The following is a 23,425-nucleotide window of genomic DNA, read 5'->3' on the forward strand; positions in this document are numbered from 1 at the left end:
AGAATCTCTTGTTATCTTTTTAGTTTATTTCTTTGTTTGATTTATGAAAAAAAAAAGTTATAGCACGGTGTAACGGCCGTTACAGAGAAGCACACATCGCTTGATTTGGGGGTTAAATTTGCTGCTCAAGATGTTTGCCAGGCCTAACATTCTTAATATGAACATGTTGGAAATCGCCCCATTTAATTCAATAGCCCATTGGAAAATTGGGTCGGAAGCTATAGCCTCCTTAAGCAACCAGAGTTATTTAATCATCTCTTTATTATTTTCTTTGACGTTTCTTTTGATTTTTGTTTTGAACTTGTAAAATCAATATTGTAAACTTCTCTAAATTATGGCGCTGCAACAACGTATTTTTTTCTCATATTCTTGAATCAAATTTAATCCAATCCAATCCGGTTCTTTTTCATAACATACGTGGGGTTAAATCTGGTTCTATTTAAATTTTGTTTCACTTGAGCTTTTTTTTTTGTAAGCCACAAAAATAGATTCACTAGTGGGCTACTCTCAACAAAGATCAATACAATGCGGGACCCACCTCGAATAAAATAGAGAGATTCTTGTAATGAAATATCGAATGGCAAAGAATTAAAGCGCAAACGGCAAAGAAACATATTCTTCGAGCGTGAGGCGGTCACACAGACACTGTCAAATATAATCCCTTCCCAAAATTGACCCCAAAAACTAAAATAAACCTAAAAAAGAGCCATTTCTTTCTTCGCTTTTGCCCTCACAAACCTCAAATCCGTTCATCATCATCAACCATGGCGGCCACTTCTAGCTTATCCTCTTCTCTCTCTCTCAATGCTAAACCCAATAAACCCTCTAACAAGCCTCTCCGTTTCCTCCGTAATCCCCTCCTTAAACCCTCCTCCTCCTTCTCTCCTCTTCCCGCTTCCCTCTCCTCTTCGTCTCCTTCGCTTCCGCATCGAGTTTCTTCCTCGAGGAACAACAATCACCCTCTTGCCCTTCTCGCAGACAACGACGACTATGACGAGAAGCCTCGAGAGGAGTGCGGCGTCGTCGGAATCTACGGCGACTCCGAAGCCTCACGACTCTGTTACTTAGCTCTCCACGCGCTTCAGCATCGAGGGCAGGAAGGTGCAGGTATTGTGACAGTTAGTAAAGAGAAGGTTCTTCAGACGATTACAGGTGTTGGTTTGGTCTCTGAGGTTTTCAACGAGTCCAAACTCGACCAATTACCCGGCGACATCGCCATTGGTCATGTCAGATACTCCACGGCCGGTTCTTCGATGCTCAAAAATGTCCAGCCTTTCGTTGCGGGTTATCGATTTGGCTCTGTTGGTGTTGCACACAACGGTAATTTAGTCAATTACACGAAGCTGAGAGCTGATCTCGAGGAAAACGGTTCGATTTTCAATACTAGCTCTGATACTGAGGTTGTGCTTCATTTGATTGCGATTTCTAAAGCTAGACCCTTTTTCATGAGGATTGTCGATGCTTGTGAGAAGCTTCAAGGTGCTTATTCGATGGTGTTTGTCACCGAGGATAAGCTTGTCGCTGTTCGTGACCCACATGGGTTTAGGCCTTTAGTGATGGGTAGGAGAAGTAACGGAGCTATTGTGTTTGCTTCTGAGACTTGTGCTCTTGATTTGATTGAGGCTACTTATGAGAGAGAGGTTTATCCTGGCGAGGTTTTAGTTGTGGATAAAGAAGGTGTGAAATCTCAGTGTTTGATGCCTCATCCTGAGCCAAAGCAATGCATTTTCGAACATATCTACTTCTCGCTACCCAATTCGATTGTTTTTGGTCGGTCTGTGTATGAGTCTAGGCACGTGTTTGGTGAGATATTAGCCACTGAGTCACCTGTTGATTGCGATGTGGTGATCGCTGTGCCTGACTCTGGTGTCGTGGCTGCTCTTGGTTACGCGGCTAAAGCCGGTGTAGCGTTTCAACAAGGTTTGATTAGGTCTCATTATGTTGGAAGGACATTCATTGAGCCGTCTCAGAAGATAAGAGACTTTGGTGTGAAGCTGAAGCTCTCGCCTGTGCGAGGAGTATTAGAAGGGAAAAGAGTTGTTGTTGTGGATGATTCCATTGTCAGAGGAACGACTTCTTCCAAGATTGTGCGTTTATTGAGAGAAGCGGGTGCGAAAGAGGTTCACATGAGGATCGCGAGTCCTCCTATTATAGCATCTTGTTACTACGGTGTGGACACGCCTAGCTCAGAGGAGTTGATATCGAATAGGATGAATGTTGATGAAGTTAGGGATTACATTGGAAGCGACTCTCTTGCGTTTTTGTCGTTTGAGACGTTGAAGAAACATTTGGGGGAAGATTCAAGAAGCTTCTGCTACGCGTGCTTCACGGGGAACTATCCAGTGAAGCCCACAGAGGATAAGGTGAAGCGAGGAGGAGGGGATTTTATTGATGATGGACTCGTTGGAGGAATTAACAACATTGAAGGAGGTTGGGTTCGATAGAACTTGACTTGCGTGATCTGCATAAGAAAAAACAGTTTTGGGTACTAATGGTGTAATATGATGACGAAATCTTTGTTGAATTTTGATCCATTTGACCTAATTGCTGCATATTTACTACTATTTTCAGTCTGGAATAGACAAGGGGTTGTTCTTGTCTGAATCCTTGAAAGGTTTTTTGTTACCTTGTCTCATCTAGAATTCAAAATCTCTTCTTTGTTTTTCATTGCAATTTATTAAGCAAGAGTTTTTAAAATGGACAATAATGTATTGGGTGGGTACTTGAGATCTCTAATCTATGTTATCTCTAATCATAGATTTTAACTTCTTAAGTCATGTGATTTTTTCTCGAGAAACCCAAAAATTATGATAGTTTTTACTTTTTAGAACTGAAACCATGTGAATTTGAATAGAAGCCAAATGTTCATTTGATATGGTTTTTGGTTCATAATCAATTATTTTTTTGTTGGCTCGGTGTAAAATTGTAAATAAATCTTCTCTGACCGTATCAATTGATTCGGTTTTTCATTTGGTTATTTCGGTTTATTTTTTTTTATCACACCGGTCTTTTGTGGAGTGAACAAAGTGAATGAGGCTGGATGCAACTCTTCCACGTCACCGATGATTGTACAAAATTACCATAACACCCTCAGATACATCTCTACTGGATATTGTTCATGTTTGGTTACTTTCTTCTCCTTTTTCCCCGATAACCAAATTCACAGCTTTTCAAATCCAAAAACACAGAACAGAGGAATCAAAAGAGAATTAGGATACACTGTGGCGATGCCTGGCGTGCTCCACACCCATCATTCTACCTTCTTCTTCCCTCTCCATCCACCAATCTCCACCGTCCGTTCCAAAACGCAGTCTTTTCAGTTCCCGCAACCATTGGCTCCGGCTAACATCCGTACGAATCTCTCAGTGCGACGGAGCGTAAAGTGTATGGCGAACCCGAGACGAGTGAAGATGGTGGCTAAACAAATAATGAGGGAGCTCTCCGACATGCTTCTCACTGACACGGTCTTGCAACACGCCGTGTTGCCCGAAGCTGCACTTGGAGCCGACCGCTATCTCTCTTCTCTCACCACAATCAGCGATGTCGAGGTCTCTAATGATTTGCAGGTGAGAAACCCTGATTCGGCCACTCACTCCTGTGTAAAAAACATTTTTGTGTGCTTTGCTCTTCTATCGCAGACGGAGTACAAATTTTAAGTCTTTCACATCTTTGCTTCTTAAAACTTGTCTGCCCTTAGTAGTTAATTGTGGCTTTCTCATTAGTAGTTTATTGACAAAAGCGATTCTTTGTTTATGATTGATGATGAAGCTGTGATATTGCAATTTGTGCATTGGCGTGTGTTTTAGAGTGATACGGGTACTAGATAAGATGTTAACAAAGCTGAAATGGTTTCATTGGTGTTTGTTAGGTGGTGAAAGTATATGTATCCGTGTTTGGGGATGATAGAGGGAAAGACGTGGCCATTGCGGGGTTGAAATCGAAAGCTAAGTACGTTAGGAGCGAGCTCGGGAAGCGAATGAAGTTGAGATTGACCCCTGAGGTCAGATTCATTGAGGATGAATCCATGGAAAGAGGAAGCAGGGTAAGGCTTCGATATACCTCTCTTACTACAAACTAACTAAGTATGCAAATCTTAAATGAATGTCTCAATTATGCCTGTCAAAAAATAAGCTTGCTCTCGTGGTGTTAGCGTACATAGTCATGACCTACTTGATCTTAACCATCTGTCTTCTTATACTAGAAACCGGAAGTTGATAGTTGGTAATAGCTATCAGCAGAAACTGAAATTGGTGATTGTTTCAGGTAATCGCAATACTGGACAAAATAAAAGCTGAGAAAGGAAGCGAAGGGGGACAAGAACCGTCTGATTTACCAGAGGATGATCAAAATTGGGAAGTGGATGATCCGGACGAAGACATAATCTATGTAAAGTAATGGTCCGAAGCTGTTGAAGCACCTGAGAAGGAGTGCATATTACTCTGATAATGCTGGATTTCCCCTCAGTGAGTCATCATATGTTCAACTCATTTGGAGGAGTCAAAAGCTGTTAGGTGGTTTAGGAGAGATCAATTCACATTATTAGTACACTAAGAACATTCTCATCATTTGACTCTTTAAGAGAATCAGTTTTCCACAAGGAAGATGTTGATGGTGAGAGAAAATGAATACCAAGCACATGGTTCCTCCTGTACTGGATCCTGAAAGTTTCTTTCATTGACTCAGATCTCTCTCCAAAGAAATGTATTTGTTGTTTTTGTTTTTTTTGATTAATCAGCGTAACGATCATGTGGTCATAAACTCTTGTCTTGTAATGGCTCTGCTGTAATGTAACGTCTTTGTTATTCTGCTAGTAGAAGAAATAAACCGATTTGGTTTCAATGTTCTTTGTCTTCTATGTTTGAACTTTGAACAAATCCAAAACTAAACCAAACTAAGATGAAGATAAACCGATTGAACAACGCGTGGGCTGAAATGAATCGTAAGAGGCCCAAAATGACATGGTCGTTTCTGTTAAAGAACAAGCTACACGTTGTTCCCTTCCACTCATCTGAAAAAAAAAAAAACAAATAAATAATTAAACGATATCCACATTTCTCCATCTCTCTCTCGCCAGATTTCAATCATCGACCCGATTTCAGATTTCAGATTTCAGATTTCAGATTTCAGATCCCAGATCCAAGCTTCAACCATGTCTACGTTCAGCGGAGATGAAACAGCTCCCTTCTTCGGTTTCCTCGGCGCTGCAGCCGCACTCGTCTTCTCCTGTAATCATTTCCTTTTTCTCTCTTCACATCTGATTCCTTCAGTTTCAATTTTTTTTTGTTATTCAAATTGTTCTCCCAATCCGTTTGCTCTGTTTCGTTTTGATCGTATTCCTAGTTTCTGGGAAAAATGTCTGCGATTTGTATCATTGCTTAAGAAACTGCGGATGGGTCGATAGATATTTGCTTCTTGCGCATAGCACTGCAGATCGCTTGTCTGGTTGATTTAAGAATGAGTATTTTAGGTTCGATCTGCATCCATGAAAAAAGAAGAAGGAATTTCTGATTAATTGGATATGATTTGCATTTGACCTTGGAACATCTGATTGAGTAATGCTTTTTAGTCACCATGTATTGTGTAGTTTAGCCAATTCCTATTTGGCTGTACATCTGAGATGAGATGCGATTCGAATTTGTTGTGCATTCCTTGACATGATGGAACCCATTATTGATCAATCAAATCCTTAGTTCGAGTGATCTTTTCTTTGGGATCCAATAAGGATTGTTCATCTTTTCGGGATGATAATAAAGTATGATTAATTGGATGAATAGGTATGGGAGCTGCTTATGGAACCGCAAAGAGTGGTGTTGGTGTGGCTTCTATGGGAGTGATGAGGCCAGAGTTGGTGATGAAATCGATTGTCCCTGTTGTTATGGCTGGAGTTTTGGGTATTTACGGATTGATTATTGCTGTTATCATCAGTACCGGGATTAACCCCAAGGCCAAGTCTTATTACCTCTTTGATGGATACGCACATCTCTCCTCTGGTCTTGCTTGTGGTCTTGCTGGTCTTTCAGCTGGAATGGCCATTGGGATTGTTGGTGATGCTGGTGTCAGGTTTGTCTCGTCCTGCACTTTCACAAATGAATGCATATACAACATTGGTACTTGACTTGTCCATTTGCAATTCTTTTTTTTTCAGGGCAAATGCTCAGCAGCCTAAGCTCTTTGTCGGCATGATTCTTATCCTTATCTTCGCCGAAGCGCTCGCTCTTTACGGTCTTATTGTAGGAATTATCCTTTCCTCAAGAGCTGGCCAATCTAGAGCAGAATGAGAAAGTAGCCACAAGATTTGCTTCAAAGGTACTTTCTTTACTTCTGTGTGCATTTTGTTTTATCGTTCTTAGTATGTATCATCGGGAACAGTAAATTTACTGGATTCTTGGAACTTTGTTTCGGAAGCAAAAACCGACTATCGTCATCCCCTTTTCTCTCCCGGTGGTTGCTCTCCGATGTAGGAATTTTTATTGTTTGGTTCTGTAATAAAGAGCTCTGATGAGCTTGGTTTGTTTTTGTATTCTTGTATTGTCCTGAGGAAGTTAAATACATTTATTTGTAAAGAAGTTTGCTTTCTGAAACCAACTTGAGTTCTTATGAAATTAGTCTGCAATGTGGCTTGCTCTACTCTGCTGTTTGTTCCAACTTTTTGTTGTGTTTTCGTCGAAAAAAGTTAGTTTTATCCTCTGTTTAGATCTGTACAATGAACATTCATGTGGAAAGCTTTTGTGACCAAAGTTTAAAGAAAAAAAAAAGTTCAACTTGAGCCTTAACACATCTTTTGATGAAATTGATCTCTTAACTAACATTTTGCTTTTTGTTTTCTTTTACACATAATAATTTCTCAATGCTTTCGACTATTTAAAATACAACTCTAACTAATGTTTGCATTAATATGTCAAAATATTTTTGATTTTGAAAAGAGAGAGGTTTTATAATTTCCCAAGCGTTTTTGTGTTTACAAATAGAAAATAGTACTCTCTCTGTTCTTATTTTAATGATGTTTTGAAGTTTTTTCGTTCTTAAATATTGATGTTTTCACAATATTATACAAAAATTACTATAAAATGACTTTATTTGTCATTATTTATTGATATAATTTCCAATAAAAACTTTAAATTTAATTAAAGAAGGTTAAAAATGGTATTATACAGGGGTTTCTTAATTTATGTGTAAAAATCGTACACATTATATAAATGGGGAGTAAAAGAGATACTATTCTTTTTTGTTGAAAATTAATAAATTGGTGTTGCGAATGCGGAGAGCATCCGATAGCTCATTCATTAAATTACCCATCAATTATTTGTTGGTGTTTGATCGTGCAGTTACGTACGTTTAATGTATATTTCTCCAAATACAATTACAACTTTATGCATCTCAAAATATAGTAGTAGTATATTATTTGTTATTTGTAAATGTAAACATCAAACGCAACAGAAAAAAAAAACCGTTTCTGTTTGCACTTTACTGTGAAATAGTTCATGATCAACTGAAAATATGTTATAGTTCAAACGCAAACACATACATAAAAATATTGCTTAATACAATTGAGAACAAGTCATATTTATAACTACGTACGAGTGCGATTACATTAGCAAACAGTCCACTCCAAACATTGTTTGTGTATGACATGGGAGTTATCCCAAATGGTTAGAACTTTTCGAACAAAACAACAGTTCAGATATATGCATACATAAATTAAGAAAAGTAGAATAAAAAAAGAAAGAATGGATTTAATTAACCAAGTTTGACACGGCACGTTAAGTTAGAATAGATTATCGAGAGTATCAAAGTCATTGCGTAGCCTTAATTTGACCATCAAAACCACATGACAATGAGCTCCAAATCACACGTCACGTAATTAAGAGCTATGTGTTGTACGTTAGCCGATGGGATATTGGGATTAACGTACTATCTCAATTAAAGACATACGAATAACTTTGCATGACTCATTACTCATGTCATTAGCTTCAGGAATAGTTTATGGTTCCTTTTTTTTTTTTGAAAAGAAAGAGGAATAGAATTAGTGGTATGGAAAGATGAAATGAAAGAGCACTATTTACGATAGCCATAAGAGGAGTGAGAGTGGTGTACGTGTGCCGTCCGCGTTTAGTAAACGGCCGTTTACCGCCGTCAACGCGTTTTCCTTACCTTATTGCATATTCCCAATTGTATATTGCTCCATTGTAAGATGCTCATCAAAACTGTTTTTGTTTGTTCATTACTATAAAATTAAAATAGTGTTAATATTTGTTGCATACTTCGATTTTCGATATTCCATTTCTAACAAGAGTAACATAAGAAATTTGAAGGACATCAATCAAATGCAATAAAATATAACGTACTTTAAACAATAAAAAAAAGAACAAAGACACACCAAATCATATAGACCATTGCACGAAATACATCCACGATAGAAGGATAAGTACATTAATAGAGAAACAGAACGTTGAAGAGCACTGAACAAACGCAATTATATATAAGGAATGGGAAGGCTTTCAATTAGAAAACAGCCCGCCAACTCCAATATATCAATGTCATTTATTTCGTTGCCGTTGGACAGCATCCTCTTGAAAAAATTGCTGCATCCTATTGAACAAAAAAAAAAACAAAAACAAAATGTTGATGCGGCTTGAACTCACACCAAACGTTATTTCCAAATGTTATTTTGTAACATAAACTTATATAGACATAAACCTGTATATATAAGAAAATTCCAATTACTATTAAGTGATTAGGCTTTTGGTTAATGCCAAACGATAATTTAACCATTGTGAACAACATGTCAACACAGCGCCAAATCTGGACGTAAGGTTAACTTATAAAAGCATTTCCTATTTTACATTCTTCCACGTTCCAAATAAAATACTACTAGGAAACATGGTAACAGCACCCAAGAAAATTAATTGGTAGCAACATCCAACAAAATGACAGACGTGGCATAATTTGATGCGTTGGATTGAAAGAATCATTGATCTCCTTAGATGATGATTCCGATAATACTATTGATTAACTCGCACGAGCGAGGAGGAGCGGCGCATTTTAAGATTTAACCTAAAAAGAGAGGAAGCAGAGAGGAAACAGCACAACGCAACTACTCCCCCCACGTAAGACCCCCACGCGGCGGCTCGTAACCGAGTGTTCGTGACCAACACTGAATTATTCTTATTCTTTTTTTTCTTGAACCCCAATAAATACGATATTACTTATTATTGTTATCTTAAAATGTCAAAGTTACGCCGTTCAAAAAAAAAAAAAAATGTCAAAGTTACTTTCTTTATATATATAGTCTATTTTCCCGTATAATTGTAAAACTGTATTATTGATATTTGATAACATGGCAATATATCCGAAAATAAGTAAATATCTGACAGGAAAAATAAAGAAGAAGAAGAAACGGTCCATTATATTATTAGGGACATTAAAAGTGTACCCTACCGGATTACCCAATTATTGGTCAGGACATGTGTCATTGTACACAGTACAAAGATCATTGGATCAGCGGTCGGATCCATCTCAGCGCAAGTTTTTGTTTTTTGGTTCTGAAGCAGCTATAATACTTTTCCATTAAAAGACATTGTTTACCAATTTAAAAACACTAATTAAGATGAACGAATAAAATACATATTTCTACGAAATCAAAATTTCTTTTAATATTCATTTACTATTGATATTTTTTTGTTTGAAAAAATTATGGTACTTTTAGACCTGAAATATGTTTGTGTTATTATATCACTAATTTTTTTAACGTCAATATAACTAAATTTTATGTCATATAATATTTGTATTAATGTTTTTGATATTAAACAAAAAAAAAAATTAACTTCCCCTTGTAGAAATCAGAGTGTACAACACCTGAATCTGCCGACAAAAAAAGAAAAAAAAAATTACCTGAATCTAGGACGGAGGCAACTAAATCTAAGGGATAAATATTATTTTTTGTAGGGTGAAAAGTAAAAAGAGGACGTTGAAAAAAAAACCAAAGAAAAAAGTGTAAAGATGGGCCCCGTGGCCCAAAATCAAATTCAACTTGCCTCAGTCGAAACCTTCTCTTGTTTCGGTTGCTTTATTTTTTTCCGCTATATAAACACGAGTTTTCCCCTTCATCAAACTCACGCTTCTCTTCTTCAATTCCGTTTAGCCTCCCCTCTTTTTCCGCTAGGTTGACGTTTCTGTTTTTCTTTGCATTTTCCCGAGAAACTTCACATTCTCATTCCCCTTTTACTCGTTTTCCCTTCTCCATATAAATTCAGGCTCTGCATGGTAGGGGAATAAAATTCGTTGTTGGTTTCAGATTTGGAAAATTCCCTATTTCGTTCTCTTACCCATAAATTTTTGAGCTTCTCCTGAACGGCCATCGTGGAGATTCTCGGATCAGGTCGGGCTGCGAGAGGGGGGTTTCACGGCGGCGATAGATTCATCTTCTGCCTTCTTTTGAGGGGGTAGCCGGGGCTCCGGCCTCGGCGGTTTTTAAACCCCTACCTTCACAAAATCTGGGAAAATTTTAGATTTACAAAAGTTTCGATTCCTCCGTCTCTCGAAAGTGTTTTCTTTTTTTCGTTTTCGAGATTTTTTTTCTGTAAAGTAAATTGGGATCGTTGCTGAAAGAGAGTGAAGAAGAAGATGCCTGCCTTAGCTTGCGTTGATACTGCCTTTGTGCCTCCAGGCTACGCTTTCTCCGGTGATAGCTCTCTTCCCACCGCCGGTGACGTCTTTATGCCGGCTTCTCCAAATTCCGCCGCCGCTTCCGTTGTTGACAGCTCTTGCCGTTGGTCCTCGTCGCTCTCCGCCTCGCTTTACAGGATCGACGGATGGGGAGCTCCTTATTTCGTCGCCAACTCGTCCGGTAATATCTCTGTTCGTCCACATGGGTCTGATACTATGCCTCACCAAGATATCGATCTGCTGAAAATCGTCAAGAAGGTGACGGATCCGAAATCCTCCGGTGGTTTAGGATTGCAGCTTCCGCTTATCGTCCGGTTCCCGGATGTATTGAAGAACAGGCTCGAGTGCCTCCAATCTGCGTTTGATTTCGCGATTCAGAGCCAGGGATACGATTCGCATTACCAAGGTGTTTATCCTGTGAAATGCAATCAGGATCGATTCGTCGTCGAGGACATCGTCAGGTTTGGATCTCCTTTCCGGTTTGGATTGGAAGCTGGTTCTAAACCGGAGATCCTTCTCGCCATGAGCTGCTTGTGCAAAGGTAATCCCGATGCCTTTCTTGTGTGTAATGGATTCAAAGATGCTGAGTATATATCCTTGGCTCTGCTCGGGAGGAAACTGGCGTTGAACACTTTGATTGTGCTCGAGCAAGAAGAAGAACTCGATCTGGTTATCGATCTGAGCCAGAAGATGAATGTGAGGCCTGTGATTGGGTTACGAGCCAAGCTGAGAACCAAACACTCGGGTCATTTCGGATCAACGTCAGGTGAAAAAGGCAAATTTGGATTGACCACTAGTCAGATTGTTCGTGTCATGAGGAAGCTGAGCCAGTCTGGTATGCTGGATTGCCTCCAGCTCCTGCATTTTCACATTGGGTCACAGATTCCATCGACGCCTTTGCTCACTGATGGAGTCGCCGAGGCTGCTCAGCTTTACTGTGAACTCGTGCGTCTCGGTGCGAATATGAAGGTTATCGATATCGGTGGTGGTTTGGGGATTGACTACGACGGGTCTAAATCCGGAGAATCTGATCTCTCTGTTGCGTATACTCTCGAGGAGTATGCAGAAGCTGTTGTAGCTTCTATACGGTTTGTATGCGACCGGAGATCAGTGAAACATCCGGCGATATGCAGCGAAAGCGGAAGAGCGATAGTCTCTCATCACTCCGTGCTGATCTTCGAAGCTGTCTCTGCTTCGTCGAACGTTAAACCAATGGCTCATCGTGCGAATCCCGATGATATTCAGTTCCTGCTCGAAAGTGAGGAAGCTCGAGCCAATTACGAGGATCTCTACGCGGCTGTGATGCGTGGAGACCACAAAAGCTGCCTCCTTTACGTAGATGAGCTGAAGCAGAGATGTGTTGAAGGTTTCAAAGATGGTGTTTTGAGCATCGAGCAGTTAGCTTCTGTTGATGGGTTATGCGAGTGGGTGTTGAAGGCTATAGGCGCATCGGATCCGGTTCAGACTTACAATATCAACCTTTCGCTTTTCACTTCGATTCCTGATCTCTGGGGGATTGATCAGCTCTTTCCAATAGTTCCTATCCACAAGCTCGATCAAAGGCCAGGAGCTCGAGGGATCTTATCGGATTTAACGTGCGACAGTGATGGGATCATTGACAAGTTCATAGGCGGTGAAACCAGCTTGCCGTTGCACGAGGTGGACAACAATGGCGGTGGTGGTGGAGGAAAGTACTTTTTGGGTATGTTCCTTGGAGGTGCTTACGAGGAGGCGCTCGGTGGAGTCCATAACTTGTTTGGCGGGCCTAGTGTGGTCCGTGTCACGCAGAGCGATGGACCACACAGCTTTGCAGTGACTCGAGCCGTGCCTGGCCAGTCCTCTGCGGATGTTCTCCGAGCAATGCAGCATGAGCCCGAGCTACTGTTTCAGACCCTGAAGCACCGAGCAGAGGAATTGAGGCATACCAAAGGCGGTGACGATGAAGGTGGAGAAGAAGAAGATGATGATGATGGTGATGAGTTCAACGATATTGCGAATCGTCTCGATCGTTCGTTCCACAACATGCCGTATCTTGCGACTGAGCCGGCATCTCCAAGTAACTCTCTTTCAGCTGCGATCGATAACCTTGGCTTTTACTACTGCGACGAAGACGGCTTCGATTACCTCTCTGCGTGAGAAAGAAGGTGATCGTGTGGTTTGTTGTTGCATTCTATTATCTTAAAATCGTCATTTCAATAAATTGTTAGAACAATAATATGGTGATATCCATCGTTGTTTAAGGTTTTTAATTAAAGGATCCCGAATGATGAAAGTCCTTTTGTGAAATTAGGAAGGATCTTTGTATCTTATTTTTTCTATGTTCCCGTTGAAAATGTAGTGTTCCGGTTTCATACATGAAATAGAATACCATTTTATGAGCTTTTTCTTTTAATTTCAAGCGATGAACAACTTCTTTTGTTTTTGTCTGCCATTAAACATATCAAGTTCTTTTCACTATATAAGAAGAATTTAATAAATAAGTTAAATTATAAATGACTTTGGTCTAGTAGTCCATTAATATCTTAGGGCTTAGATTTCGCCGCATCTTGAACGGCGTCGTGGGCGATGTGGTTGTGAGTAAAAGAGAGAGAGTGACAACACACACAAGTCACATTATGCTAAATTCTGACATGTATATATGTGTTGTTATCGATTCGCATATTTTTATTTATTACGGCTTTGGGAAGCGGTTGAATGATGGATTGATATGTGTGGCTCATGTTTGTGTTCTTTTAGGTGATTGCATTATCGAATATTTTTCTTTATTTTTCGGTCACGGCTTGGACCGCTTGGTGGAACATAATTCCTTTTTACGTGGAGATAATTTTGGACGATAAAAAACAAAAAAGCAGAGAAGAAACAAAATGTATATTCGAGATAATGTGTTATCTTCGTTTTAGTTGTCCGGTTGTTGGCGATCATGCAAAAAAGCATATAATTCTCCAAAAAAGCTAATTTTTTTTACGAAGATGGTAATATGGTATAGTAAATATCCTATGGTTCATGTTATCAATTTGTAGATGATCGATCTTGTCAATTTGTGGTGTGTATAGGTTGATATATGTCAAAAGTGGTACTTTCAAAAAGGAGTTATAATTATATTAACCATTTGAAACATTTTTGTAAAAAGAGAGTGAAAAATAAGAATAAAATTGTTGGTAAAGAAAACAAGAATTATTAAGAGAAAAAAAGATATCATCGCTAGCTGCTTATTAGATAATTTTCGATTTGTCAAAACAACAAATGACGTACGTTGTATCATAAAATTAGTCTGAATTTCATTAAAAAGCTAATAGCATCTCCTTTTCATTTATGTTTTCTTTTTGGGGTTAAGGATACAACTTAAAATTGACAGGTAGTGTTTTGTTTGAGTTGGAATACTTAGAAAAAGACATGATCCATTCTCATTCATGTTAATATATCACATTTTTTTTCTCGCCAATATATTACTTTTTTTTGTGTAGGTAAACAATTTTCTTTATAGCACGCAGAAAGGTTTTATAAAATCCATCTCTTAAAAAAATATTACTTAAAAACTGCATATTGACAAAGACTCAAGAAGTGTTAATAATTCTTTACACTTGATCAAGAACTACAGAAAAGTATTGAAAACATCATGTTCATCTCGTTTTATTAACCTTAGCCTCAAGCTCTATTTTCTTTGGCTAAAATTACAACCATTTTTGGATGAAATCTAATCCTAAAATACCAAGTACAAATCCCACTTTGTTATCAATTTTTTCATGATATAGCAATTTGTGTTCCGAATAAGCATTTTGTTAGCAAGTTGTTCATGGTCCTTACCAATACCAAGTGTTGTGTGATGACATCAATTTGCTGGAATCGGTCCAAACTACCAAGTTGGATAATTGATTCGTGCTCTATCACCAATCTTGACTACCCAAATTTTTTGATCGGTGGTTGTTCTCCAATAGATTTGGAGTGAGTTGAGCGCTGAGTTTTTAGAACTATATAAAGCAAGACAAGCTGATTGTCAAAACAAAAGACAAGAGACCAAACAATGTCAGACTTAAGGAATGCAACGGGAGAGCGAATCCTACTTTGTTCAAACCCATCTCATTTCTAGACAGATTTCAAAATGCTGATAGAATTGAGTTTAATTATTCATTATCAGGTCTATGATTCTAAATGGGCATAATGGTTTATATAAGCCAATCATGTGTAAAAACTTAAACAAGAAAGAGAGCATTTTGGGCTTCAATATGCTTGACACTTCAATGCTCTCTAAAAGAGTTTTCCAAGGCGTAAAACCTTTTAAATTTTAAAAAGTCATTGTTAACCTTATTTTTGACGAATTATTCAGTATGTCATTAAGAATTAACTATAAATTTATAATCTTATTTTGACATAAAATTGCACACTGGAGAAAGTTTGATTATCCGTAAGCTGAAAACAACTTTTGATTCATATAATGTTTGATTATCCAACACACTTCTTTTGTTTTTCCTGAAAAGTTTTCATGGTCGGAACATCCATGATTCGTGATGACATGCTTTGCAGCTAAAGAGCCACCAGAAAATATTTTTAGATGGAGAAAGATAAACCAAGTCGAAACAAGATTGTCTAACTGGAAAGAAACATCTTTGAAAACTACAATTGATCCCTCAAAGTCTCAACCTTGAAAGTCTTAAACTTATCTGCTGAACCATAGGCAACCCATGCATCAATCTGAAATAGACAACAACAAACACCATTGAAACTTAACGTCTTAGTGGTTCCGCAGAATGAATAGATACTATTTTTAGTATACAACCTGAGCATTTGATGATTATCCAAACTTACTTTATTGTTGGGTATGAAAATAAGCAAACTAGGTTTATGGGTTGTCTTCTTGACCATAGTTGTACACAATTTCAATCTGCATCAGTCACAAAAGGAGATTGAGCATTTTGCAAATAAGAAAGTGAGATCATGACGAAGGAAGTGATAAGTGTTTTGAGAAGGAAAATTACCCCAGCAGGCGGAGTCGGGTTTCTACAGAACTTTGAGCCACCAGGAGCCCATGGCACTACAGCAGAAAATGTGGGTCATTTGGAGTAGTTGTTGGACCACGATCTTTCTCTTATGCGAGAGGTATTCACATACAGCAGATTAAATTTATTGGTCCGGATGCTTACCGATATAAGGATCAGGGTGCCGCCATTTGTCGTATTCTGCTTCACCATGAGCAATCAGTTTGTCGATTCTGTCGACATCCTCCTACAAATACCCCAATCAAAGGACAATATCAAGGGACAAACAATGAGAAACAAAGATGAGCGACTCAAATGTACATATCGTAATCACCAATGTTGTCATCGTGTTCGTGTCAGGTTAGCAGTTGAATGAAGAGTTTCATTATATATATGATTCCCAAATCCAGTTTAAAAAGGTACATCATTTGCTTAACGTCAACAAAACATTTCATAGATTGCACCTAAACATCGATCATAAGCTGATAATGAATGGATATACCAACTCAACACAAGAACTATGGAACATCAATTCTGTTTTTCTTTTCTTGTAACTATACGCAGCAGTGTTAACATCTGGGAAACAAGCTTGCACATTTACTTATTTCGATGGAACTTCAAATCAGATAATAAGGTAAAGATATAATTTTCCACAGACTTCATCTTTGTTAATAGCAGAAATCTGAACAACAAAGACAAATTCTTCATCTAAATAAACTTTCATGACTAATGGTCACATCTCTAAAAGTCTCTCTCTACCAAATTAAAATCAAACAAAACACAATAAACTTCCATTTCCACAATTTTTCGAAGCGATCAAAAAAGGAAATTGCAGGAGGAAAAAGGAGGATATAAGACGAGAAGAGAACAAACCACATCTTGGTTGGCATTGAACTTCTCGCGCAGATCAGAAGCCTGAAATAGAACGAAGATCAACGAATTAAAATCCAGAATGCGAGATCGGCCAAACAAGAATAAAAGGTAGACCAAGTCCGATTCGGATTATCGCCGGAGGAGATCTGAGGAAAAAAAAATTACGTCTCGGTAGAAAATATGGCGATGAACAGCCCAATTAAGAGTATCCTTAAGGGCACGGCGATAAAGGATACGAACCCTCTCCTTCTGCGCCGCTCGCCGCGCAAAGTACGCCGCCGTCGAAACTCCGCTCATTTTACTGATTCCGATTGATTTCGAGTCTCTACACTCTTCTTCTTCTTCTTCCTCTATCTAATTTCTCTTTTTCAACAGTGAGAAATCTTCTGTTTCATTCAGAGGGTCCGAGAAGAAAGTTTCAGATGGGCCAATGATTGGAGTTTGAATTACGAAAAGAATTTGGCCCATAAGTTACGGATTTAAGAACAACATGAGACTGATAAAAGGGTAGCAGTTGAACTAAACCAAGCCGACAACGATATTCTGTTATAAACTGAAAAAGTAGGACTGTAAAAGAAAAGGAAAACTGAACTCCGTTGCCGGTACTTGAACCCGGGTCTCTCGGGTGAGAGCCGAGTATCCTGACCAACTAGACTACAACGGATTTTTGTTTCTTTAAGAGAATGTGCATATTCGATTATTTGTCTTTAATTAGGATCAGAAATTACCATCTGAGCTCACTTAGTTAATGATAAAGCTACTTTTCTCTTGAGATGTACTTTATGAAAGAAAACTTATAAAACTACTGACCAAAGCGTCCAAGGAACTGTGGACCTGAAATTGCAAGTCTTTATGTAGTAACTGATAAGTATAAAATTAAATACTTTTAGCTAGCAGATTTAAGTCGGTAAATGATATCTGCTATTATGTGGTTGTTAATCATGTTGTCACCATAATCTAAACTTAAACATTTTATGCTTGCAAAAGGAATTGTCTTGCTTTGAACACAATAATTCAATGTAGTTAAACTGTAAAGTTTATGACTCTTGAACTCTTCTTCATGCTGTGTGAAGGAGAACCACTTTTACCGGTTTTCAACATGAGACAGAAAAACTATTTGGCCATACAGAGAATATGCAAAATGGAACTAAGGTTTGTAACCAGCTCTTATCTTATCGAATTATATCTATAGCATAATTGTTGTGAGATTTTCAGAATGGTCCTTTCATTTTTCACTTGTTTACTCATAGTGTTAAGCTTTAATATTTTGTAAAATACTTCAAAAAGTCTACAGCCACTTCACATGGACCAAAATCATTCTAAGTAAGTAGTGGTGGTGGTCTCACATCATTAAGAAGACGAAAACATAATTTTGCTTATAGAAAACCTTTTTTTAGAAAAGACTAATTCCCAAAACAGTTTAAAATGTTATGGAGCAAGTTGTTAAATTACAACACTACAGATAATGTTAAAAAAAGTAGGTTTTCATTTTACCTAAGTCTTCTCTACCACTTTGCTGCCAAATTTGACTTGGTCTGATTTAGTAGTAGCTTCACCTGTTTCTTCACCCAACTCTTTACTCTTTCTCAGTTCCAGAACTTTCCTGTGAAGATTGGAGTGGATCTCATTCGAAAACGTTGGACTGTCCGCCGGTCTGTATTCCGGGCATAGCCGACCGGATTTAAACCGGACTCCACAGGCATTACATAATGTTTTTGGACCGAGAGGACCGGTTCTCCACTGAGGTGTGTTGTTTGTGCCACAATGACTGCATCTTCGTTGAAACGCAACGGCCGTTTCTTGTTTCTTCTTCCTCCATCGCTCTGTTGCTGCATGTTGATTGGTTGAAACGAGTGGCCAAACCCGGCCACCCGTTAGGCTGTTCCGAGACCGTTTGGTTCTTGGTTTAACCGGAATTCGAGATGTGAAGCTTGGTTTGGTTTTGTGGGTTTGAGTGAAGAGAAGTGAGACTTCTGGTGATGAACAATCATCCACAACACGAGATACCCATTCAAGCTCTTCCACATCTTCATCCTAAAAATCAAAAAGGAAAAAAAATCAGAAAATAGCTAAAATTTTTATTTTTAAAAAGAAGATTCTAAAAAAAATCGACAAAAAAGGAAACTTCTAAATAAAGGGAAATTTACCGGCAAAGAAGGAAGTTGATCAAAGACGCTAGGTTGTGAACTAAAGATGCAGTCTTGTTCTTGTTCATGTTCTTCTTGTGAAGAAGACACAGAGACAAGTTCTTCTTCTGGTTCTTCTTCTTGACCTTCTGAGAAATCGAGGAAACACTCAACAGAGAAATCTTCAGCAGAAGAAGTTCGGCTTAATTCTTCCGACATAAGCACTTGATGCTTTATAGCTTCTCCTCTTAGACTTGCCTTTAGGGCTCTAGCTTCCGTCCACATCTCCATTCACTCTTTCATACATACATATGCAAATTCTAAAAGTTTCAATTATCACTTGACATAGTCTTAATTCTCACTATTACAACAACCATACACATAACATAAACAAGAAAAAGGTTGCTAAAAAGCTAAACTTTATGATCTACAAAACCGTCTGCGCATGCAAACTTTCGAGAAATCAGAAAGATGAGAAGGGGAGAGAGGTATGTGCAGGGATATGCTCATCATAATTCTTTACCTGATAAAAGACGAAGATAGAAGAAGAAAAGCTAAAAGAAGGCGAAGAAACAGAGGAGGAGAGAGAGAGAGAGAGAGAGAAATGGGCAAAGTCAGAGGGCACTGAAATTAAAGGAGGATTCTTGAAGGGGTTAAAAGGTAAAACAGAGTCTTTGTGTTTTTGTGTTTGTGCTTCCAATTCCAAAAGTGAAAGCTCTTTTTTTTCTTTATATTTCTTTTCCCCTAATTTCTAGTTTGTAGAATATTACAAAATCTTCTTTCACGAATGATACTAGAATTGTATTTCAGAATCAATTCTTTCCGACTTCTTTATCTGCCTCTTCATTTTGGTGTAAAATGATGTGTCCTTTCTTTCTCAATTTTTGTTTTCAATTTTAAATATGGCCTATTACTCAAAAACCGTGGATCAGCACCAAGCGTGAACATTAAATCAAAATCGGGCACCATACAACAAATCCAGAGTTTGGTTTTATGGGTAAAGCTTTTCCCAAGGGTTATTGTATTACGGTAATTTCCCTTCTTTTTTCGCCTCTGTATTTCTCATACTTGGGAGTTAGAAATGGTATTTTTTTTTTTACATATTTGGTTTTTAATATTTTTCATGAATTGATTATTTGCGATTTGGTTCTGTTTTTAGAAGAAGAAAAATGGATAAAATTTTGGTTTTCTTTTTGTGATTACGTCAAGATTCTTTTTTTTTCCCCTCCATTTGTTGTTCTTTGGACCTAATCAATGAGTTCTCTACGTGGATGTTTGGTTCGGGCTTATCATTCGTCAGAAATTGATAAGTCAGGTCCGTTTCACATTATTCAATACAATTTGATTGATTTCTTGATTTTTTATCTGTTTTTTTTCTAAAAAAAAAATTCTGAAGGGATATATCATGCACATTGTCGATGCTAATTTAGCTTGTCTTGTCAAAAGGGTTGACCATTTATGGGTTGATTTGTCGGTTTATATTTTTTTTGTCAAAGTGATCTGTTGTTCCAAACAAAATATAGAATACAGTATTTTAAATTTAGTAGAAGTCATCGGTTAAACTGTAATTATACTTCATTTGACCAAAAAAAAAATATCGTGATCTCTCAGGGTTGGCTTTACCACCTTTGGCTTCCATGTCAGATGTAAGGGTTCGACGCCCATTTTCCTTGATGGTTTTCCAAATATGGACATCTATTCTACTAAAACATAAGTATATTTAGTGCTTGCATCCAAACACTCTTAAAGTTTTTTTTTATAATATTTTATTTTATTTTTATATTTAATTTCCGAAAATTATTTAATAATTTAGATATTTTTAGATTTCATAAAATCTAGGTCATCTTTAATTTAAATTTCAATTTAATTAAATTTAGTTACAAAAATTTGCATTCAATTTAATTTAAATTCAAAAAATTCAAAAAAATTATAATTAAATTTTATTACGAAAATTTAGATAATAATTTTCATACTTTAAAATTTCTTAAATACAGAAAAGATTTAATTTTAAATATTAAATTTAAATAATATTTTTATAAAAATACATAGTAAATAAATATTTTATCGTATTTTATCATAAACAATCGATCTAAAATATTAAATATTTGAGATTAATAAATATTTATATTATACAATAGTATGATCAAGCTGATTAGAGTTATATATATATATATATATATTTAAGGTCCATGAATTAATTTATTAATACATGTAAGATATTAAGATGATTTGAGACAATTAAACTAACAGGTTAGCCCATTTATATATATATATATATATACATTTTTTTAATAGCACAAATAGTAAATAAATATCTTTTTATATATTTTCATAATCAATTAGTCCAAATATTCCATATTAGTAAATATTTAGAGGGTTATACAATTATAATTATAGTTTATACGGATTAGTTTGTCAAAACATGTAAAATATTAAAAATGATTTAAGACAACTAAACGGATGGATTAGCAAATTCATAGATATATAGATTGTTTATGTGTAAATCTAAATTCACATAATAACAAAGTTTATAATTAACATTGGATCAATGTATACTTAATTAACGTATACTCTTATTCTACTAATATACAAATTTTATTGTTTAAAATTAAAATATGATAACAATTTTTTGATTTAAAAAATAAATAACAAAAATAAATTATATGTAAACAAAAATGATAAATGTAACTTATATTAGAAATAAAAAATAAAACATTCCCATGCGGACGCACCAGGTTAAAATCTATCTATTCTATTAAAACAGAAGCATATTTAGTGCTTGCATCCAAACACTCCCAAAGTTTTTTTTATAATATTTTATTTTATTTTTATATTTAATTTCCGAAAATTAGTTATTAATTTAGATATTTTTAGATTTCCTAAAATCTAGGTCATCTTTAATTTAAATTTAAATTTAATTAAATTTAGTTACAAAAATTCGCATTCAATTTAATTTAAATTCAAAAAAATTAAAAAAATTATAATTAAATTTTATTACGAAAATTTAGATAATAATTTTAATACTTTAGAATTTCTTAAATACAGAAAATATTTAATTTTAAATTTTAAATTTAAATAATATTTTTATAAAAAAATGCATAGTAAATAAATATTTTATCGTATTTTATCATAAACAATCGATCTAAAATATTAAATATTTGAGATTAATAAATATTTATATTATACAATAATATAATCAAGCTGATTAGAGTTATATATATATATATTTAATGTCCATGAGTTAATTTATTAAAATATGTAAGATATTAAGATGATTTGAGACAATTAAACTAATAGGTTAGCCCATTTATATATATATATACATTTTTTTAATAGCACAAATAGTAAATAAATATCTTTTTATATATTTTCATAATCAATTAGTCCAAATATTCCATATTAGTAAATATTTATAGGGTTATACAATTATAATTATAATTTTATACGGATTAGTTTATCAAAACATGTAAGATATTTAAAATAATTTAAGACAACTAAACGGATGGATTAGTAAATTCATAGATATATAGATTGTTTATGTGTAAATCTAAATTCACATAATAAAAAAGTTTATAATTAACATTAGATCAATGCATACTTAATTAATGTATACTCTTATTCTACTAATATACAAATTTTACTGTTTAAAATTAAAATATGATAGCAATTTTTTTATTTAAAAAAATAAATAACAAAAATAAATTATATCTAAACAAAAATGATAAATGCAATTTATATTAGAAATAAAAAAAACATTCTCGTGCGGACGTACGGGATTAAAATCTAGTTAAAATTTAAAACCGTGATCTCTTTTTGAAACATATAGGATTTGTACATAGCTGAAATTTGAATTAAATGTCTATTTGGGTTAACTCGATTTGTATACCGAATTAACGTAACTTCTACTCAACCTAAATTCAACTTCGTTTTCAAACTGTTCTAAATATATTTAACATATTAAATAGTAATTCGATTCAAACACTTCCCCAGCCTAAAAAGAGCATACATAAAGTTTTTTTTTTCTTTCATAAAGTTATTTTTTCAACAAAAAAAAGAAGAAAAGAAGAAGTTCTTTTAGCTATCACTACGCAAAAAAGAAGAAGAAGAGAAGTGTGGGCTTTGGTAGTGATGGGAATGCAGAAGATGCAAACCACCGTTGGAGTGGAGTTCATCAAAGCAACCACTATAGCCAAATGGCCCAAATCCTTTTAACACTAATAAAAGAAAAATACATATTAAAGTATTTTCCGTCCAATTATGCAATTTCCTTTTTTAGTTTGGTATAGTATTTTTGCGATTACGTCAAGCGTTTCCTTTTGCGATTGCTAAATATTTGTTGTGTTTAGGACCATTTTTGGGGACTGTGCCCATAATTTTCATTTGTATTTAACGTTTGCAAACATATTCTCGTTTTAGGCTCTTGACATAGGCGAGCCTTTTAGTTTTTGTATTAATTCTTTTTCTAATCAAAAACTAATAATTTAATTGCCGTAATAAAATGTATTATTAAAAAAAAAAGAACAATTGAGAGCTACAAAAAAGACGTTTTGTAGCTCAACCAGTCGATCCATGAAACTTAGGGAAAGAACAAAGAAGGGTTAAGATTTCGAGTTCGAATTTCAAAGGTGAAGAGTTATGATGATTGACGCATTTGCGTGTTTTACTGAACACTAAGCTTAGAACTAAAGAAACTATGAAGCCAAAACTCAAACAAAACAAAAAAAAAAAATTGTTCGTAAGAAGTTCTCCAAAAAATATGAGAAAATCGTCGAATTGTATTTTGGATAT

General features: G+C 35.8%; 6 protein-coding genes and 1 non-coding gene across 8 annotated transcripts; 4 read left to right on the forward strand and 3 right to left on the reverse strand.

Annotated features, from left to right (window-relative positions):
- Nucleotides 1–675: 675 nt before the first annotated feature.
- On the forward strand, nucleotides 676–2,698 carry LOC18028982 (amidophosphoribosyltransferase 2, chloroplastic). Its single transcript, XM_006412126.2, has one exon. The coding sequence runs from the start codon at nucleotides 765–767 to the stop codon at nucleotides 2,442–2,444; it is 1,680 nt and encodes a 559-aa protein (XP_006412189.1). The 5' UTR covers nucleotides 676–764; the 3' UTR covers nucleotides 2,445–2,698.
- Nucleotides 2,699–3,151: 453 nt separating this feature from the next.
- On the forward strand, nucleotides 3,152–4,843 carry LOC18028983 (probable ribosome-binding factor A, chloroplastic). Its single transcript, XM_006412127.2, has 3 exons — nucleotides 3,152–3,566; nucleotides 3,869–4,042; nucleotides 4,264–4,843. Exons 1-3 carry the CDS (start codon nucleotides 3,228–3,230, stop codon nucleotides 4,393–4,395), a joined length of 645 nt encoding a protein of 214 aa, XP_006412190.1. The 5' UTR covers nucleotides 3,152–3,227; the 3' UTR covers nucleotides 4,396–4,843.
- Nucleotides 4,844–5,001: 158 nt separating this feature from the next.
- On the forward strand, nucleotides 5,002–6,647 carry LOC18028984 (V-type proton ATPase subunit c1). Of its 2 annotated transcripts, XM_006412129.2 has the most exons (4): nucleotides 5,002–5,225; nucleotides 5,775–6,060; nucleotides 6,146–6,306; nucleotides 6,406–6,647. In XM_006412129.2, exons 1-3 carry the CDS (start codon nucleotides 5,150–5,152, stop codon nucleotides 6,276–6,278), a joined length of 495 nt encoding a protein of 164 aa, XP_006412192.1. In that variant the 5' UTR covers nucleotides 5,002–5,149; the 3' UTR covers nucleotides 6,279–6,306; nucleotides 6,406–6,647. The 2 variants fall into 2 exon arrangements, with proteins under 2 accessions (XP_006412192.1, XP_006412191.1); XM_006412128.2 differs by having other exon boundaries at nucleotides 6,146–6,627.
- Nucleotides 6,648–10,120: 3,473 nt separating this feature from the next.
- On the forward strand, nucleotides 10,121–13,046 carry LOC18028985 (arginine decarboxylase 2). Its single transcript, XM_006412131.2, has one exon. The coding sequence runs from the start codon at nucleotides 10,624–10,626 to the stop codon at nucleotides 12,799–12,801; it is 2,178 nt and encodes a 725-aa protein (XP_006412194.1). The 5' UTR covers nucleotides 10,121–10,623; the 3' UTR covers nucleotides 12,802–13,046.
- Nucleotides 13,047–15,073: 2,027 nt separating this feature from the next.
- Nucleotides 15,074–16,909, reverse strand: LOC18029084 (NADH dehydrogenase [ubiquinone] 1 beta subcomplex subunit 9). The gene is made up of 6 exons (XM_006412133.2): nucleotides 16,677–16,909; nucleotides 16,512–16,553; nucleotides 15,804–15,885; nucleotides 15,639–15,694; nucleotides 15,469–15,544; nucleotides 15,074–15,354 (listed from the first exon to the last, which is right to left on the reverse strand). Exons 1-5 carry the CDS (start codon nucleotides 16,806–16,808, stop codon nucleotides 15,503–15,505), a joined length of 354 nt encoding a protein of 117 aa, XP_006412196.1. The 5' UTR covers nucleotides 16,809–16,909; the 3' UTR covers nucleotides 15,074–15,354; nucleotides 15,469–15,502.
- Nucleotides 16,910–17,102: 193 nt separating this feature from the next.
- On the reverse strand, nucleotides 17,103–17,175 carry TRNAE-CUC. Its single transcript has one exon. It is a non-coding gene; the product is annotated as a tRNA-Glu (tRNA).
- Nucleotides 17,176–17,828: 653 nt separating this feature from the next.
- Nucleotides 17,829–19,277, reverse strand: LOC18029085 (GATA transcription factor 3). The gene is made up of 2 exons (XM_024150118.1): nucleotides 18,659–19,277; nucleotides 17,829–18,545 (listed from the first exon to the last, which is right to left on the reverse strand). Exons 1-2 carry the CDS (start codon nucleotides 18,926–18,928, stop codon nucleotides 18,006–18,008), a joined length of 810 nt encoding a protein of 269 aa, XP_024005886.1. The 5' UTR covers nucleotides 18,929–19,277; the 3' UTR covers nucleotides 17,829–18,005.
- Between the last annotated feature and the right edge of the window lie 4,148 nt (nucleotides 19,278–23,425).

The sequence above is a fragment of the Eutrema salsugineum genome, unplaced genomic scaffold (genome assembly GCF_000478725.1).
Source record: "Eutrema salsugineum unplaced genomic scaffold, Eutsalg1_0 scaffold_1, whole genome shotgun sequence".
In the NCBI taxonomy this organism is placed as follows: Eukaryota; Viridiplantae; Streptophyta; class Magnoliopsida; order Brassicales; family Brassicaceae; genus Eutrema; species Eutrema salsugineum.

Excerpts from the sequence above, each read along its gene's own strand:
- LOC18029084 (XM_006412133.2), bottom strand. The coding sequence starts at position 16,808 with ATGAGCGGAGTTTCGACGGCGGCGTACTTTGCGCGGCGAGCGGCGCAG. Across the intron at positions 16,554-16,676 it reads GCCATATTTTCTACCGAGAC|GCTTCTGATCTGCGCGAGAA; the intron begins GTAATTTTTTTT and ends GTTCTATTTCAG. Across the intron at positions 15,695-15,803 it reads GCACCCTGATCCTTATATCG|TGCCATGGGCTCCTGGTGGC; the intron begins GTAAGCATCCGG and ends TTTCTGCTGTAG.
- LOC18028982 (XM_006412126.2), top strand. The coding sequence starts at position 765 with ATGGCGGCCACTTCTAGCTTATCCTCTTCTCTCTCTCTCAATGCTAAA.
- LOC18028983 (XM_006412127.2), top strand. The coding sequence starts at position 3,228 with ATGCCTGGCGTGCTCCACACCCATCATTCTACCTTCTTCTTCCCTCTC. Across the intron at positions 3,567-3,868 it reads AGGTCTCTAATGATTTGCAG|GTGGTGAAAGTATATGTATC; the intron begins GTGAGAAACCCT and ends GGTGTTTGTTAG. Across the intron at positions 4,043-4,263 it reads CCATGGAAAGAGGAAGCAGG|GTAATCGCAATACTGGACAA; the intron begins GTAAGGCTTCGA and ends TGATTGTTTCAG.
- LOC18028984 (XM_006412129.2), top strand. The coding sequence starts at position 5,150 with ATGTCTACGTTCAGCGGAGATGAAACAGCTCCCTTCTTCGGTTTCCTC. Across the intron at positions 5,226-5,774 it reads AGCCGCACTCGTCTTCTCCT|GTATGGGAGCTGCTTATGGA; the intron begins GTAATCATTTCC and ends TTGGATGAATAG. Across the intron at positions 6,061-6,145 it reads GTTGGTGATGCTGGTGTCAG|GGCAAATGCTCAGCAGCCTA; the intron begins GTTTGTCTCGTC and ends TTTTTTTTTCAG.
- LOC18029085 (XM_024150118.1), bottom strand. The coding sequence starts at position 18,928 with ATGGAGATGTGGACGGAAGCTAGAGCCCTAAAGGCAAGTCTAAGAGGA. Across the intron at positions 18,546-18,658 it reads ATCAACTTCCTTCTTTGCCG|GATGAAGATGTGGAAGAGCT; the intron begins GTAAATTTCCCT and ends TTTGATTTTTAG.
- LOC18028985 (XM_006412131.2), top strand. The coding sequence starts at position 10,624 with ATGCCTGCCTTAGCTTGCGTTGATACTGCCTTTGTGCCTCCAGGCTAC.